The 16,095-nt window shown below is 53.3% G+C and overlaps 1 protein-coding gene across 9 annotated transcripts in view; it reads right to left on the minus strand.

The window, feature by feature from the left end:
• The window catches only part of ST14 (ST14 transmembrane serine protease matriptase), a 32,139-nt gene that overhangs the window by 14,200 nt on the left and 1,844 nt on the right, over nt 1-16,095 (minus strand). For 6 of the 9 annotated variants that reach the window (XR_014016274.1, XM_081239195.1, XM_081239201.1 and 3 more), the window contains exons 2-8: nt 13,996-14,091; nt 2,578-2,737; nt 2,254-2,381; nt 1,948-2,018; nt 1,249-1,406; nt 1,042-1,077; nt 521-761 (exon numbers count right to left, since the gene is read on the minus strand). Coding sequence is in view for 8 of the 9 variants with exons in the window: in XM_081239195.1 (XP_081095321.1) it covers nt 521-761; nt 1,042-1,077; nt 1,249-1,406; nt 1,948-2,018; nt 2,254-2,381; nt 2,578-2,737; nt 13,996-14,091 (890 nt within the window). In the remaining variant the exon portion in view is untranslated. The remainder of the gene's footprint in view (nt 1-520; nt 762-1,041; nt 1,078-1,248; nt 1,407-1,947; nt 2,019-2,253; nt 2,382-2,577; nt 2,738-13,995; nt 14,092-16,095) is intronic. The other 3 variants (XM_081239197.1, XM_081239198.1, XM_081239196.1) reach the window with 2 other exon arrangements.

Here is a 16,095-nt window from a genome sequence, read left to right on the forward strand (position 1 = left end):
CTGTAACAAACTATCTTTACAACTGTTGACCTCACTATCGCTGAGTAACAACGAGACCTTCATTTACAACAGCAGGTGGAGGAATTCCCTGGCGGTCCAGGGGTTAGGACTCGGCACATCCACTGCCATGGCCTGGGTTCAATCCCTGGTCGGGGAACTAAGATCCCACAAGTCTCGTGGAAAGAAAGAGAGAAAGAGAGAAAAAAAGAAAGGAAGGAAGGAAGGAAAGAGAGATACAACAGCAGGTGGCACCTCCACTCCAGCAGGTAAAAGACAGGTGAAGGAGTACCCAGGATCTAGGGACCCGTGGGCCTCCGGCATCCCTGCCAAGGCTGACAGTCACCTCTGAGATGCCCCCCTGCAGTTCAGGCCGAGGACCACGCCACGCCTGCTCTCTGCTGCCTGCAAGTCAGCAGCGGCCTGAACCTCCAGCCTCCACTGCAGTCATTCCGGAGGCCCAGCCTGCCACGGGCAGCCGCCAGGCTCCCGCTGCCCACCTCCACTCGCCCGGGACACTCACTGCACCAGGGCCCGGGGTTCCACGGGGCTCAGGGTGTCATACACAGTGACAAGGTCACTGCCACGTTCGTCACAGGTCGCGACGTCGAAGCTGCGGAAGGTGAGGCTCAGTGTGGAGTCAGCGTCCCCCCGCAGGGTCCACTGGCAGCGGGCGTGAGACGGGTAAGGGCTGTCGGGAAAGCCGGGCGTGGTGAAGCGGGTCGGCTCGCTGCCACGGGCGTGCAGGGCAAAGCTGCAGCTGTCTGTGTGGGGCAAGAGGATATGGGGCAGAGCTGGGCAGGGCCACGAGGCGAGCAACCAGGACCCCCGCCTGAGGTGGACAGGCAGCCAGGCCTGGCCCCTCTGAGGTGTCCCAGGCTGCTCTGGACCCGGGAGAGATTGGGAAGGGGCCTTCTCATGGCCCGGGAGAGGCAGAGGCATGTGCTGGCCACCACCACCGTGTGACTCTGGGGGACCCCTCGACTGAAGGGGCATCCGGCCACATCCCCCCGCTCCTCCTTTGGGAGGAGGGCGGATACTTACTGTCCTGGGTGTTCTGTACTGTTCTGGGGTCAGTGGCTGAAGAGCAAGAGGGAGAATAAAGCGTTTACTGGTGTGTCTATTTCCTTATTCCTGCTTCCTTACTGCCCTAAAGGGAGGTGCCGGCCAGCTGGCAGTCTCCTGTCCTGGGCACTGGCCCTGGGATGTCCCAGACCAGACAAATGCCCGCCCCGGCGCCCCTGCACTCACGGAAGGCCACCACTGAGGTCAGCACGAAGGAGCTCACGGCGCGGGCTCGGGGCGGCAGCGTGACCACGTGCTCCTGCGCCATGGCCTGATCGGCCTCCTGCACCAGGTACTGGGGGATGCTGAACTCCGACCAGTAGTAGGCGATGACGCTGCCCTCGCTGGGGAGAGAGGGGCGAGCCTGAGGTGCCGGGCCCACGCCCTCCCAGGTGCCCGCTGAAGACGGGGCAGGATTAAGAGCCTCCCGAGGGGCCTCACCAAGAGACCTTTTCCAGGCCGGGCCGGCCCCCAGGCTCTTGTACGCCCACCCACCTGCTGACCCCTCGAGCCAGAGGCCTGGGCCTTTTCCTCTCACAGCCTCACGCCCAACCAGATGTGCTGTGTTGCGGGGGGCAGTGCAGCTCAGGCTCAGGAGCGGGAAAAAACCTGGAATGGAGTCTGGGTTCTACCTCTAGCCTGGGCACATTGAGTCACAGCTTCTCGAGCCTGTTTCCTGAACTTGAAAGGGGCTGACAATGCCACCTGCCACACAGCATCCATAAGGATTCAATCAGACTAGCAAAAGCAAAAGTACTTTGGAGATAAAGTCAGGACAAGGACTGGGGCCTTGGCTCTCTAGGCAGGGCCTCGCGGCCTCATCACTCCGCAGGGCCCAGACGCTGCACCACAGCAGCGCCTTTCCGCCGGCCTTCCGGCACCCACCTGAAGGCGGTCACAGCTGACTTCCTGTAGTAGGGGCCCAGGACAGGGATCCCGCTGTATAAGAGCTTCAGCTGAGGGAAGGAGAGGAGGCTGATGGGGGTCCAGAGAGCGCCCAGGACCCCAGCCCCGCACCCAGGCCACTCCCTCCCTCCTGGGACCCGGGGCCCCTTCCCAGGTGCCCGGGAGCCCACATCACACACCAGCCCAGGCATCTGGGAGCAGAGAGGAGCCTCCTTTCTGCTGGGCGAGGGTGCGCGTGCCAGAGCCAACAGCAGGGCCTGGGCTCCGCCCAGGGGTGGGACTCACCGCTTCCTTCACCTTCTTGGCCAGGTTTACAAACTCAGTGGAGCTGGCGTTCTCATAGGCATCCAGAAAGTTCTCGTTCGTGACCCTCAGGTAGCCATTGAAGACCTTCTGGACCCGCACGTTCCGGTCTGTGAGAGAACAGTGAAGGACGGTGGTCAGGGCAAGGGACACACGCCCTCCTGTCCCCCCACCGTCACAGCTGCCCTCAGCCACCCCGGGGGCAGCAGACCCTGAGCCCCATCACCTCCCCGTGGGAGGAGCCCTCCCTCCCTCCCGCTCACAGCAGGCGGCCCTGGGTGGGCCCCTGGAGGAGGGTCCACTCACACTGAAAGTGCCACACCAGGAGCCCCGCCATGAGGGACAGCAGCAGGAGGCCAGCCAGCACGGCTACCAGCACCACCCACCGCCGCGGGCCGCCCTTCTCCACCGTCCTGGTGTTGTTGGCCGGCAGGAACTCCACGCCTTCCTCAAAGCCATTCATGTTCTGAACAGAGAAATCAGCGCACCGCCGGTCAGAACCCCCGGCCTCAGCAGCCTCCCAGCCCGGCTCGCGCAGAACCTTTCCGCTCTGTCAGGTCCATCAGGAAGGAAAAGCCAGGAGGAAGGAGCAGTGGCCTCGCCTCCATGCAGCCCCAGGCACGTGCTGCTTAAGAATTGTGAGTTTAAATAAAAGGGAAACAAACAGCCCATCTGAACCCAGTCATTGAGGCTGTCAGCTACATGAATCGTATTTGACGCAGGAGGATGCCCAGATGTGGGGACCGAGGGCCCAGCGCAGGGCCAGGATTGCCTCGGGCAAGCTGCGCTGCACGCCCCAACCCTAACCCTGGCTCCACCAATGTTTAACCGGCCAAAAGTAAAAAGTCAGTAAACTGGGCAGCTCTGCCGTGCCACTGCAGGACAAGTCACTCTGCTCTGAGCCTGAAGTCTCCCAGTCCAGGACCCCAAGGTGAGCTGAGAAGGCCAGGTCTCTACTGGAATCCACACCCAGGCTCAGACCCAAGAGCATGAAAAACAAACAAAGCTTCCAACGAACAGGATGGCAGGGGGTCTCCAGGAAGAGGGGGGCATGAGTACGGGCGGGCAGGTGAGGTGTCTGCAACATGCGATGACAGGTAGGCAAATTTCCGCCCTCCGGCACACACTCTATCTGTTGCCCTAAACCCAGGGAGGGGCTGTGCCCTTTTATGCATTTATGATTATTGTTTTTTTTAATTTTATTGATTTTATTTTTTGCTGTGTTGGGTCTTTGTTGCTGCGCGCAGGCTTGGGGCCACTCTTCGTTCAGGTGCGCAGGCTTCTCACTGCAGTGGCTTCTCTTGTTGCGGAGCACAGGCTCTAGGCGCACGGGCTTCAGTAGTTGTGGCACACGGGCTCAGTAGTCGTGACTCGTAGGCTCTAGAGCGCAGGCTCAGTAGTTGTGGCGCACGGGCTTAGCTGCTCCACAGCATGTGGGATCTTCCCGGACCAGGGCTCGAACCCGTGTACCCTGCACTGGCAGGCAGACTCTCAAGTCCCTGTGTGTCTATGTTTATATGTGTTGAAAGAAATGTAACACAATAGTTTAATATGTTTATTTTCAATGTCCAGGGTAATTTCACAACTGTTTTCTTACCCAAGCCTCACAACAATCCTGGAATCATGCATGACTGGTGCCCTCACTGCCGTTCTACAGAAAGGCAGGGAGAAATGGTGACCCTGCAAGATCACACAGTCACTGGGTGGCAGCTCCAGATTTGATCCTGATTTTTTACCTCCCTGTGGTCAGCTTCCAGAACTCAGGGAGCAAGTATTCTGGGATATGGGAAAGCAAACTCCTTGGGAAGGGGAAGGTGGCCAACAGCATGGACAGCGGAGCCCAAGGGCCACCCCAGCCTGGCCGTGGAGCAAGTCGTCAGCCGTGGCGCTGGCTCATAGGCAGGGCCCTGGTCGTCCCTGCACTGTGAATACCAGGCTCCACTCAGCCCAGAGATGCTGTTTAATCAGTAACTAGACGACTTCCATTTATTACCCTACTCTTGGCTCCATTTTCAGGCATATTAAAGGTCATCTTGCCTAACCCAGTCCTTTCACTGATAAGGAAACTGAGGCTGAGAGACAGGGAGTGACCTGTCCAAAGTCACAAAGGGAGTGAAGCCAGTAAAGCAGCAAAGCGGGACAAGCCGCAGCAAAGCGGGACAAGCCGCACCAACCCTCGTCGGGGTTTCACAGATGCACGGGATTGGGTGGCCCCCGGGAGCAAGTGGCAGGGAGCTCCCGTCCGTTCGGGCTTAACTGAAAACATAACCTTCTCCCCACACATAACCATCTCTCTACAGACTGCAGAGCCAACAGAAGAGGGAGGATGCTGGTGCCTGCCTCTGCCTGTCCTGTCTTTCGTAAAAGTAAGCACATTTACAGGTGCACATACAAAACACAGTGTGGTAAAGCAGGTGCTGGCCTACCACAAACAGAGGCCATGCAACTCTCATGGCCTCTTCTCCCCGGCCAGCTTGAGTTAGATCTTGGCTCAAGGCCAGCTCAGACAAGAGAGCAAGGGATGACTTCCTGGAGGACAGACAGGCATCAGGGGTGCACACAGAGTGAAGCCCCAAAGGGACAAAGGGGGAGAGCCCAAGGTGCGGGGTGCAGGGGCAAATCAGATCACCATCCCCACCCAACTTCCTGGAGGGATAGAGGGAGTACCGTCCAAAAATCCAGAAAGGGAGACATATAAGCCCTGGAAAATATCATATTTTCTGCTGGTTTAAGCACACTAGTGCAAATGATGCATATCCTCCCCAAGGTCAGTGGTTGTCCAAAAAACTAATTTATAGAAGGTAAAAAGGAAAAGGCTTTTTTTTTTTTTTTTTTTTTTTTTGTGGTACGTGGGCCTCTCACTGTTGTGGCCTCTCCCGTTGTGGAGCACAGGCTCCGGACGCACAGGCTTAGCGGCCATGGCTCACGGGCCCAGCCGCTCCATAGTGTGTGGGATCTTCCCGGACCGGGGCACGAACCCGCGTCCCCTGCATCAGCAGGCGGACTCTCAACCACTGCGCCACCAGGGAAGCCCGAAAAGGCATATTTTATTTGATGCTATAGGAAAGACCTTTGTGGTCACCCTACTCCTGTTAAGTACGAAACTCACCAGGGCTGAAAGCTAAATGCTTAGCAAGCAAAACTGTGTCCAAGTCAACCACAGAATCCTCACGCTGGCGAGGATCCTTTACCTGGTTCTCCAAGCGCACACTGATGGCCTGGCACCGGCCACTTGCTCACCAGGGCCCGCTCTCCCACTGGCTCCAGGGACCAGCAGATCCAAAGCCGGAAGGTGGCATTGGCAGCTCAGTGCGGTCCTCGTGGGAGAAAAGCTACTGGTAAGTGTTCACGTTTATAAATAGCAAAAACAATACTAACGATCTAAAAATCTGCACAAGATTTCAGTCAAAGCAGGGGGAGAAGAAATAAATCTTCATGCCAGGCTCTCTTTTTAAAGACTGTTCGTCATTTGGCCAAGGTTGGGTGTGATTTGCCGGGAAGGCAGGGGATGAAGCTGAAGACTGAAGAGGTGGCCGAGAGTCCTGGGAGGGGCCACGAAAGGCTCCCACGTGATGTCTGGTGATGTGCTTCTGCAGCTGAGGATCAAGGTCAAGGGGCAGAGGTGACGTCACTGGCTGGAGACACCGACCTGAGACGAAGACGAGGGTGGCTGGCTTCACGTGCCACTCCCAACTCTGCCGTGGACTGGTGGCAGGCGGTCTTCGCTCACCGGTTCCGTGACTCGGTGTACCCACCACCAGCTGGGACGGATTTCAATTCCATGATGATGTCATCCCGCCACCGTGGTCACGAGGACCATAAAATATCCCTGAGATGGTTCAAGCAAGAAAGCACAGTCTCAGCACCTGCAATGGTTTTCCAAGGTGAGGGCCAATTCCATGGCACTTCGAAGATGCTTTTCTTTTCAAGAGGAAAGACAAAGCCAGCATGACTCTCGTGGCCACTCCCCGATGCCAGTTCGAATCAGATCCTGGCCAGAGTCCCCAGAAACTCAGCATGGGCTCAAGGCCACCGGAGACGACAGAGCAAGGAGTGGATTCCAAAACTTAACACTGTATCTGTCATCCCGGGAGATGCTGAGAACAGTACAACGCGTAGCACTGAGATACCAGGGATGAAACTGGAGAAAGGCCCCTTCTTCAAGCTGCTGTCTATGAAGGGACCCTGTACTTAGATGGACTCTCTCCAGTAGAGTCAGCACCCACAAAAATATTCAAGAGGCTGTGGGCAGTGTGCAGCCAATATGCAGGCTCCCAAGGGTGGGGACTTCACCTATCCTGTGGCCACCGCAGTCCTGGCCCAGCAAAAATGATGAGCACAGAAAGGACACTTGATTTGCTCATCACAGGATGATCGAAGCAACAAAGGAGAAGGGAAAAGAAACCCATGTCGGAATCCACCCACTCACCAGCCCGGGGCATCTGATCCCAAAAGAAGCCAGATTCTCAAGAAACAGGAAGCTCCCATTGATGGTACCACTCCAGCATACTCCAGACTTGCCTAGCCATGAAAAATAACGATAAAAAATAAATAAAAGAAGCACAGCGGGGCTTCCCTGATGGCGCAGTGGTTGAGAGTCCGCCTGCCGATGCAGGGGACACAGGTTCGAGCCCCGGTCCGGGAAGATCCCACATGCTGTGGAGCAACTGGGCCCATGAGCCACAACTGCTGAGGCTGCGCATCTGGAGCCTGTGCTCCGCAACGGGAGAGGCTGCGATGGTGAGAGGCCTGCGCACCGCAATGAAGAGTGGCCCCCGCTTGCCACAGCTAGAGAAAGCCCTCGCACAGAAACGAAGACCCAACACAGCAAAAATAAATTAATAATAATAATAAAAAAAAGAAGCAGCACAGTGCTTGCTCAGCATCCAGATTCCCCAGCCCCTCTCCCAGGAGATTCCAACGCAGGATCAGAGCCCTGGGGTCTGCAAGTCTAACCTGTGTCCCAGGTCATTCTTGGGAACTAGCCTGTGAGAATACACTGTCGCCTACCATTCCCAGGAGGCTGCTGGCCCGGTTCACCCACCGCCCGCCACAGTGAGAGGAGCCAGCTGGGTCGTGTCAGTTTCAGTCAGCCTATTTTAAGCAACCGCCTGGGATGCAAGGTACCTGTGCAAGGGGCTGGGCTTGGCTTCTGCGCCCAGGACCTTCCCACGATAGGTTATAAGCACCATCCAGAAGTCCCGGAGGCTGCCAGCAGACTTCTGCAGACACACACTGCCAGCCAAGGCCGGTCAGCTGGTGATGGACTCCCCAAACCCTCTGCCTTCTTGTTGCTTGACCCTCTCACCCTTCCCCTTCAACCTCGTCACTGTCCTCAGCTGCCCCACCTGAAGAAGGACCTGCCGGAAAATGGGTGAGGCTGTGGGGCCCTAAGGAGGAGCCAGAATCACCTGCAGATCCGTGAGTCCAAGGAGAACAGAAAGCTGACCCAGAGCCAATAGCTCCCACCGAAGGAAAGAAAATAACCCAAAACTCTGCACACCTGGTCAGAGCGGGACAGAAAGTCCCAGGGGCCTGACTCAGCCAACCGCGGGCACTGTTGGCCCGGGACCCGGTGGTTCTCTGCCAGCCAGCATCAAGCTCCTGCGGGTTTCATGTCTGTGTCCCCTCCCGATTCCTGGCACTGCCCAGGGCCCCTCCACCCTGCCCATACCACTGTGGCACTGGCACCACACCACCTGCAACCAGACTCCGTGGATACCAGACTCTTCTTTCTTTTATGAGGGGTTGGAGTTGGTGGATTTCCACCCCTTCAACACTGGTCTGGGGGTGCTAACCTTGACCCCAGCCAGGAGGCCCCCAAAGCTGTAAGGAAGCAGGAGGCTGGCACCATCCTGCCACTCTGAAAGGCTCTGCTCCTGTCCCTGAGGACACAGCCCAGGGCCCCTCCAGGAAGCATCCAAGGACCACCTTGGTCCACAGTCTTTCTCCCTGGGACCTCACCTCCCTCAGACCCTTGGCATCAATGATACCCCCCAGCCACAGAGGGCAGACAGGCAGTCCTAGGAGGTCAGGCTGCCCCACTTTCCTCTTTGTACTGCTTCTCTACCCCGTACCCTCTTCCCTTGACCTTGCCCAGGCTTAGGACCTGACTGATTGATGGGCTGAAGGACTTCTCTCTTCCTAGCCAGAATTAGGTAGCCTACCCAAGGCAGGTGCCAGGACCCAGGCAACTTTCCAGACCTGTGTCCACCCCTAGAAGGGGAGAGAATGCTCAGTCCACACCCCAGGGATCTGCTGATAGCCCCCCAAGCTCTCTGGTGTCAGCCAGCCCGGCCACCTGCTGTACCCGATACTGATGCCAAGTCATGTAAGTTTAGGCCCTCCCGGTCTCACCCTCTCCCAGTCCTCAGTTAAATGCTCCCCCAGGGCACAACCTCTTTTGTAATTCCAACCAGAGAATTCCATCTCAGCTGGGCTCCAAGACTGTGTAACAGAGCAGCACCCCCAAACCCAGCCAGTCTCTTTGATCCCACAAACTTTGCACCTGCCCTGTCCTTTCTGGCCAGAGACCGTCTTCCTGGGGCAGCTACGCCCACCTTTCTCCTGCCCCAGTCACCTGACCGGGAGCAGAAGTATCTGCCCGCAGGGGCACAACCAGGCAGGTTCCCCCGGAAGCTAAACCAGAAAGAAACTAAACAAGGAACCAGAAACAAGAGAAACTAAGAAACAGGAAACTAAACAAGAAAGAAACTAAACAAGACAGAGATAAAGGCAGCACCATGTAACTCCTTTCCATCCTTCTTCTTGACTTTTCACTGAGCCCACATTCCGATTTCATGGGCTAGTGCTTTTTCTAACTATTGACATTTTTGTTGAGATCACTGTAAATCCAAATGCAGTTGTAAGAAATAATACCAAGATCCCTTGTACACTTTGCCCAGTTTCTCTCAGTGGTAACATTTCGTAAGACTACATTGTAACCCCACAGTATTAATATAACCCACAGATCTGATTCAGAGTTCCCATGTTACTTGTACTCTTTTGTGTGTAACTATTAAGTTCCATACGATTTAATCACTGGTGTTTGTTCCTGTAACTACCAAGTGTCAAGATTCTGAACAGTTGCAACACAAGGATCCCTCCCACTTCCCTTCTGCCCCCCCAGCCACTAGCCTAAAACTGTCCTTTCAAAAATGTTAGATAATCCCTCGTCCAGGAAGATCCCACATGCCGCAGAGCAACTAAGCCCGCGCTCCACAACTACTGAGCCTGCGCTGTAGAGCCCGTGCTCCGCAACAAGAGAAGCCACCGCAATGAGAAGCCCGCGCACAGCAATGAAGAGTAGCCCCCGCTCACTGCAACCAGAGAAAGCCCGCGTGCAGCCTCGAAGACCCAACGCAGCCAAAAATAAATAAATAAATAAATATTTTTAAAAATGTTATATAAATGGATCATCCAGTATAGAATCTTTTAGGATTGCTGGCTTTTTTCACTCAGCAAGATTCCCTGGAGCATCATGCATCAATGCTTTGCTCCTTTTTATTGCTGAGTAGTATTCCACAGTACCTTTTAGCCTTTTTTAACAGCTGCCTTGCTGGACCCAGGGATCTGCAGAAGTTAGTGGAAACACCCCAAGCACACCAGCCTCCAGGAATTGACTACATTCAGAAACGCCTCTTCCACCTTTTCAGTAGCTCCCAGGAATGTTCACTCAGCTACAAATCTAGCTGTTTGGGAGAAAGCACTGAATATGCAAACAAGAAAGCCCCGTCGCCAGGGGAGGGCGCCTGGAGGCCCCAGTCCACCATTACAACCTGTGCACAGAAGTCAAAGGACGGGAGAGAGGAAAGAACTGTGTCCTTGGAATCGGATTCTTACAGCCGAAACAGCTTAGACGTCATTGCATCTCCCGTCCTCCCAGGGCCACCCTTTCTGGGGCAAAGAGTATTTTCGGTTAGGGCCAGCGTTACAAAGTTCTCCCTTCCCCCGAGGGCATCACAATAGCCCTGCACATTAGCACTGCGATAGAACCAGCCTAATTCCTCCAGCTCAGGGCGGCTCCTGAAATACTCTTCTGGGTCTGCTCTTGCTCTGGCTAAAATGCTCAACTCAACGGTTCAAAGTGTTTTCTGAACCGCTGGCCATCTGCACAGCAGCAATATTCCCGTTAAGACATGGAACCCAGAATTCAACAGCATAATCCAAACGGGGCCTGACCAGCAAGGTCCCCATGAGGGCTGTTTGTCAATTTCCTCCCTTATCTCCATCACTCTGTTTCCATTAATTGTCCAATGACACAGTCAATTAGCACACACAAATAATACAAATAAAATAATAATAATACAGAATGACAGATCCACCTGATGAAAGTTTACACAGCAAGAGCGGTTTTTCAAAGAGTAGGAACATGGAAAAACTCTCTAAAATACAATGTTAAATGAAAAAAAAAAAGTAAAATTGTTGGGCATTTCCCACCTTTCCAGACTCAGCTTAGATGTCTCCTCTGAGATGCTCCCAAGGAAAGCCCCTGCCCCACCATTTTAGTGGGGTGACAGCCTCCAGTTTCCCTATCACCCCAAACATACCCACATCCCAGTCTCTCAGTCTCTCAAAGTCAACCATCTGCTCCTTAAGGACAGGGGAGCGGAGAGGGGGCTGTGTCTTGCTCCACAATCTTAGCATGGGTTCAGATCTGTAATAAACGTGTGATGAATTAATTCATTACAACCATGTCTTTAGCTGCAGAATAGGAAGGACATCATGATTCCATTTGGGGAAGAATATGTGTATGCATATATATTAATATCCACATAAGTATTAGTTCATGCATAGAAGACTGTGGGATAATAGAAACCAAACTATTTATAGGGGTTATAAAACCTGGGGAAGAGAATTTCAGAGGAATTTCACCATGTGTATTTCTGTACTGCTTAACTTTAAAAAGTCCTTTCCTAACTTTAATAATCAGAAAAAAGAAAGCAACTTTTTTTAGAAAATATGCATAGGCAATACCAAGTTATTAAAATGCCTCTCTAGGGAATTCCCTGGCGGTCCAGTGGTTAGGACTCTGCGTTTTCATTGCTGAGGGCCCGGGTTCAATCCCTGGTCCAGGAACTAAGATCCTGCATGCCTCGTGGGTGCAGCCAAAAAAAAATAGTATAAACAAATAAAAATATCGGGGAGGGGGAAAATTTTTGACTTTACATTTTAGGGAGCCACATTACATGCCTGGCTTCGTCAGCTCAGACTTCTGGATCTGCTGCGGTGCCCTGGTCACTCCTCAGGCCCCTCACGTCCCAGCTGTGGGAGGGTGGAGGTTTTGCGTCTGCTGTCAGGGTGGTGCTCTCACCCCTAAGGCAGCCGGACACAGTGCTATTCTCAGCAGTCTCTCCTGCAGGCAGCCCAGGTCCTTCCGACTCATGATTAAGTCATCCGAGGTATTGGCCTTTCCCTCCCACTAGGGTGTCATCGACAGAGCTGAGAAGCAAACCTCCAAGACTTCATCAGAGTTGTTACTAGATAAGAAATGACTCAGGGCTTCCCTGGTGGTGCAGTGGTTAAGAATCCGCCTGCCAATGCAGGGGACATGGGTTCATGCCTTGGTCCGGGAAGATCCCACTTGCCGCGGAGCAACTAAGTCCGTGTGCCACAACTGCTGAGCCTGTGCTCTAGAGCCCGCGAGCCACAACTACTGAACCCACGTGCCACAACTATTGAAGCCCACATACCTAGAGCCTGCGCACCGCAACGAAGAGCCTCCCCTGCTCGCTGCAACTAGAGAAAGCCCCGCACAGCAACGAAGACCCAATGCGGCCAAATATAAATAAATAAAATTAATTTATAAAAAAAGAAAAAAAAGAAATGACACAGGAGGGAATCAGGGGCAGCCCCGAGGCCACCGCCCCAAAGGACCTGGATGCACGAGGGGACCCTCGTAGGCCCAGCTGCTCAGTCAGACACCACCCTCCAGACCAGACTCTCCTCCAGCCCCTGGCCCTCCAGTGTGACCAGCAGATAGGAGGCTGATATGCCTTCCAGAACATAAACAGTACATGTACAGCAACACACTAAATAAAACCCATGCATGTGGCAAAGACTGGAAAGAGTCATGCAAAACGTAAACAACCTGATGAGTCCCATTATGATTTTTAATTGTGTGTGTAGTGAAAACAAAGCTACATTTTTCAAAGCCTGTTGAAATCCCATCTCCAGCCGGTCTCCTGGTCTATCAGGTGAGTAACCTCATCAAGAGGAGAAACCAGGTGAGTTTGGTGTGAGAGGTCTTTAGTGGATTCGTGTTGGCACCTGGTTCTCAGTCCTCTGTTGAACGATGTGTTCTAGGATTTTGCTGGGGATGTGCATCAATCACCCTGTCTTTGGAATACAACTGTACAATGGCTTTGCAGTTAAGGCTATAAGCTTTGAAGCTGCACAGATCTAGGTTTGAACTCTTGCTGTGCCTCTGCCTTTGGGCCATTATGCAAGCCCTCTGAATCTCAGTGTTGTCATCTGTAAACTAGGCGTTTTTCGCGGATAGTTGCTGTGAGGATAAAGAAAGAGAATAAATTGAAGTCCTCATATTTAGTGATGGGTAGCAATGATTGTCATCATATTCTTCTCCATCTTTTCACCATCATCACCACCAATTCAGAGAGACAAAGGACGCAAGATTCTGACCGGTTAGCCAACTATCACAAGGGTTCTAAAGGTTCTGTTGCTAAGCCTGGACAGAATAAGCAAATTCTGAAAATATGAGATTCCAAGACAGACTTTTCATAGGAATCTGCTTCTAGAAGAGTTCTTAGTGGGACTTCCCTGGTGGCTCAGTGGTTAAGACTCCACGCTCCCAATGCAGGGGGCCCTGGTCAGGTAAATAGATCCCACATGCTGCAGCTAAAGATCCCGTGTGCCACAACTAAGACCTGGTGCAGCCAAATACATAAATAAATAAATATTTTTTAAAAAAAGAGAAAAAAGTTCTTAGCAAAGAAAAAAGGGCAATTACTGCCCACGAGCTCTGAGCAAACCCCAAATACCCTTCTCACCTCTGCCAGCCAGGGTGAGAATTCCATGAGAATCTTGGAAGTTCCCATTTCCCATTTCTATACTACCAAGTGGTTATTATAAATGTGCTAAGCCCCAGGCATTTCAGAAAATCCCAAGTAGAGAAAATCCATTTTCTTACGAAATCAAACCAACGCTTACCCTTAGTAATTCTTCCCTTCCTGAGCCCACTGGGCTGCCAGCCCTGCCTTGCACGGCAGCAGTCCAAGTAGAATATAGTAAAGCCAGACTGCCTGAGTTCAAATCCTGACCTCACTGTTTCCCTCTGTGACCTTAGGCAAGTTACTTAGCCTCTCTGTGCTACACTTTCCTCACCTATAAAAGGGTAATAATAATAGTCTTACTCTAAGAGGTACAATACCAATACATGGTACATGCTCAATAAACTCAGCGATGATTATCAGTATTCTAAACACTCCAGTAGTAGCCAGTGTGCAAGGTCAGAAGCCACATCTTTGGGACCTGGGCTCCTTGGGGGCTTGTCACACCCTCACTCCTCTTCCAAGAACAGACTTTGTCTCTTAGGAGAGACAGGAGCCAACAGCCTGGGCAGAACCACAGGCCAGAGGACGAGCTGGCAGCAGGGGACTCCAGAACCACGGCGGCCACGGGCCGCAGCTAGCAGTGAGAGGTCCAGGTTGGGAAGCCTGTGATGAGATGCGCCCTCACCAAGGAGCCGGCTCTGGACACACACACCCGAGTGATTCCCAGGGGTAGCAGGCGACGTGGGCTTCCTCCTTGGGCAGCTGTCAAGCTAGTGTTATCTTCTCTTACCCTCAGTTTTCCCGTGTCCTAAATGAGGTGGAGGGAAGGGTGTTATAAGGCCCACAGGCTTCCTGTCCATTCACAGCACCCAGGTCTCAGTCTTAGTTCCCACTGCTTACCAGCGCCCCTGCTCTCTCCTCACCCCTGCACACACCTCCCAGCACGGGGCCGTCCCCTTCCAGAGAGGCCAGCACAGGCTCAAAGAACCGAGAAAGGAAGAAGTGCTTGAAGTTCTGCTTTGTGTGGTAGGAGGGAGAAAGGGATGTATAGCCGGTCTTAGCATCCATTTCCCTTTCACAGGAGGACCTTCCTCATAGCAGCCAAGTAAGGGAGAGAAATGAAAACTGAAGAGGGTTTTCATGGCTGGGATGCTATTCCCCAGCACCCCTCGAAGGCATTCCCTGTGTTCAACAGGTAGGACGCATATCTGCGCAGTTAGCATCCTGACAACCTGGGTTCTCAGCCTCTTCCCATGCATCCTGCTGATTTGACATCACCTTACAGTTTGTCTTGAGGCTTTTCCAACTCAGAAATTCAAACTGTGTGATTTGTACACCAGGCTGCAACTTATAAAGGGCTTTCATGTAAAGTATCCCCTTTAATCTTTGCAAAAAAACCTGTAACATATATATCATCCCCATTTTATAGCTACAGAAACTGAGGCATAGAGAGATTAGGTAACATCTCTGAGATCACCTGGCGGGAAAGCGGCAGCACCAGGTCTTGGCTCCATGTTGGAGACTCCTGTCACCACATCACAGACAGCTCTGGCCACAATTCACCCACCCTGGCCCTTCGAGCCTGGGTTAGACATCCCTCCTAAGTGGCCCGCAGGCTTCTCCAGAACCCAGTCCTTGTCATGCAGAATTCAACTCCCTGAAGGCAGGGACTGTGTGACTGGGCTCCTTCTCAGGGCTATTACCCAGCACCTGGCACATGCTCCACCAACGGGCACCTAATAAATAGCTATTATGTGGATGAGTGAACGTTTGACCAATTAACAAAGAGATGAGACCCTGAATAGCCAGAGCTGCACAGCCTGGCCCCTACGACCTCTGATTTTGATCCCACGACATCTGATTTCTCAATCCTGGTCTCTGCTTGCCAAGGAGATACTTAGTCTTACCCAGGGCAATGCTGACTTGAGGAGAAACCAAGAGCTCTTTCAAAGCAGCTTCCTAGCCACCACCAAAGGTTCAGCAGGGGCCAGGACACCTGGCGAGGCAGGCTCCCCACTTCTCACTAACAGCCACAAGAACTGGCATCTGTGCCCCTGCTCTCACGCAGGCAGGGCTCACACAGTCCCCAGACACAACACGTACATCAGGGCTCCGGAGACGATGGGGAACACACAGGTGGCCACTTCCCACTAAATAGGAACAGGTGGAAGTGGGGCAGGGACCAGAGTCATCAGCCTTGGGAAGGAGGCAGCCAGGTACAAGCACCATCAAACAGAATCCTTCTCCAGCCATGCAGGGATGGAAGAGGCCAGGAGCAAGGAACTCAAAAGCAGCAGTGCCCCTGTGAGGCCCAGCAGGACCCAGCCAGGCTCTGCTAATGCCGAGGGCAAACCCAGGGACAGCAGCTGTCCCTCCCAGTCAGAAGACGAGTCAAGGGAGAGTCTGCAGACCCTGGCTGCAAACACTGCAGGGTGATCCAGGGGCTGAGAGCTCTGGGAAAGCACGGAGTGGAGAGGCACATTTGAAGACTTCCTGGAGAGACAGAAAGGAGCTTTGGGCACAGCAGGTTACTTCTTTCGGGACAGTGATCACGTCTAATGTTCACACACAGCTCTTAGCGTGGCTCTCAAGAGGGTAAGCTCCTTAAGGGAAACAAACATATCTTATTTGTCTTTGAGAGCCCAGCTCAGGACGAGGTACAGAGTGGGTTCAATTGAGCTTGGCAGGAGAAAAGGCAGAGTGACCCATGCAGGGGAAAATGGCAGAAACGGAGTGGAAGGAAGAGCCCAGAGGGGAATGGATGAGCTTCACGGCAGGTGAGAAATGAGCAGGGACCAAGGGGGAAGGAAGC

This window comes from Mesoplodon bidens (assembly GCF_964165515.1).
Source record: "Mesoplodon bidens genome assembly, chromosome: 7".
Taxonomy (NCBI): Eukaryota; Metazoa; Chordata; class Mammalia; order Artiodactyla; family Ziphiidae; genus Mesoplodon; species Mesoplodon bidens.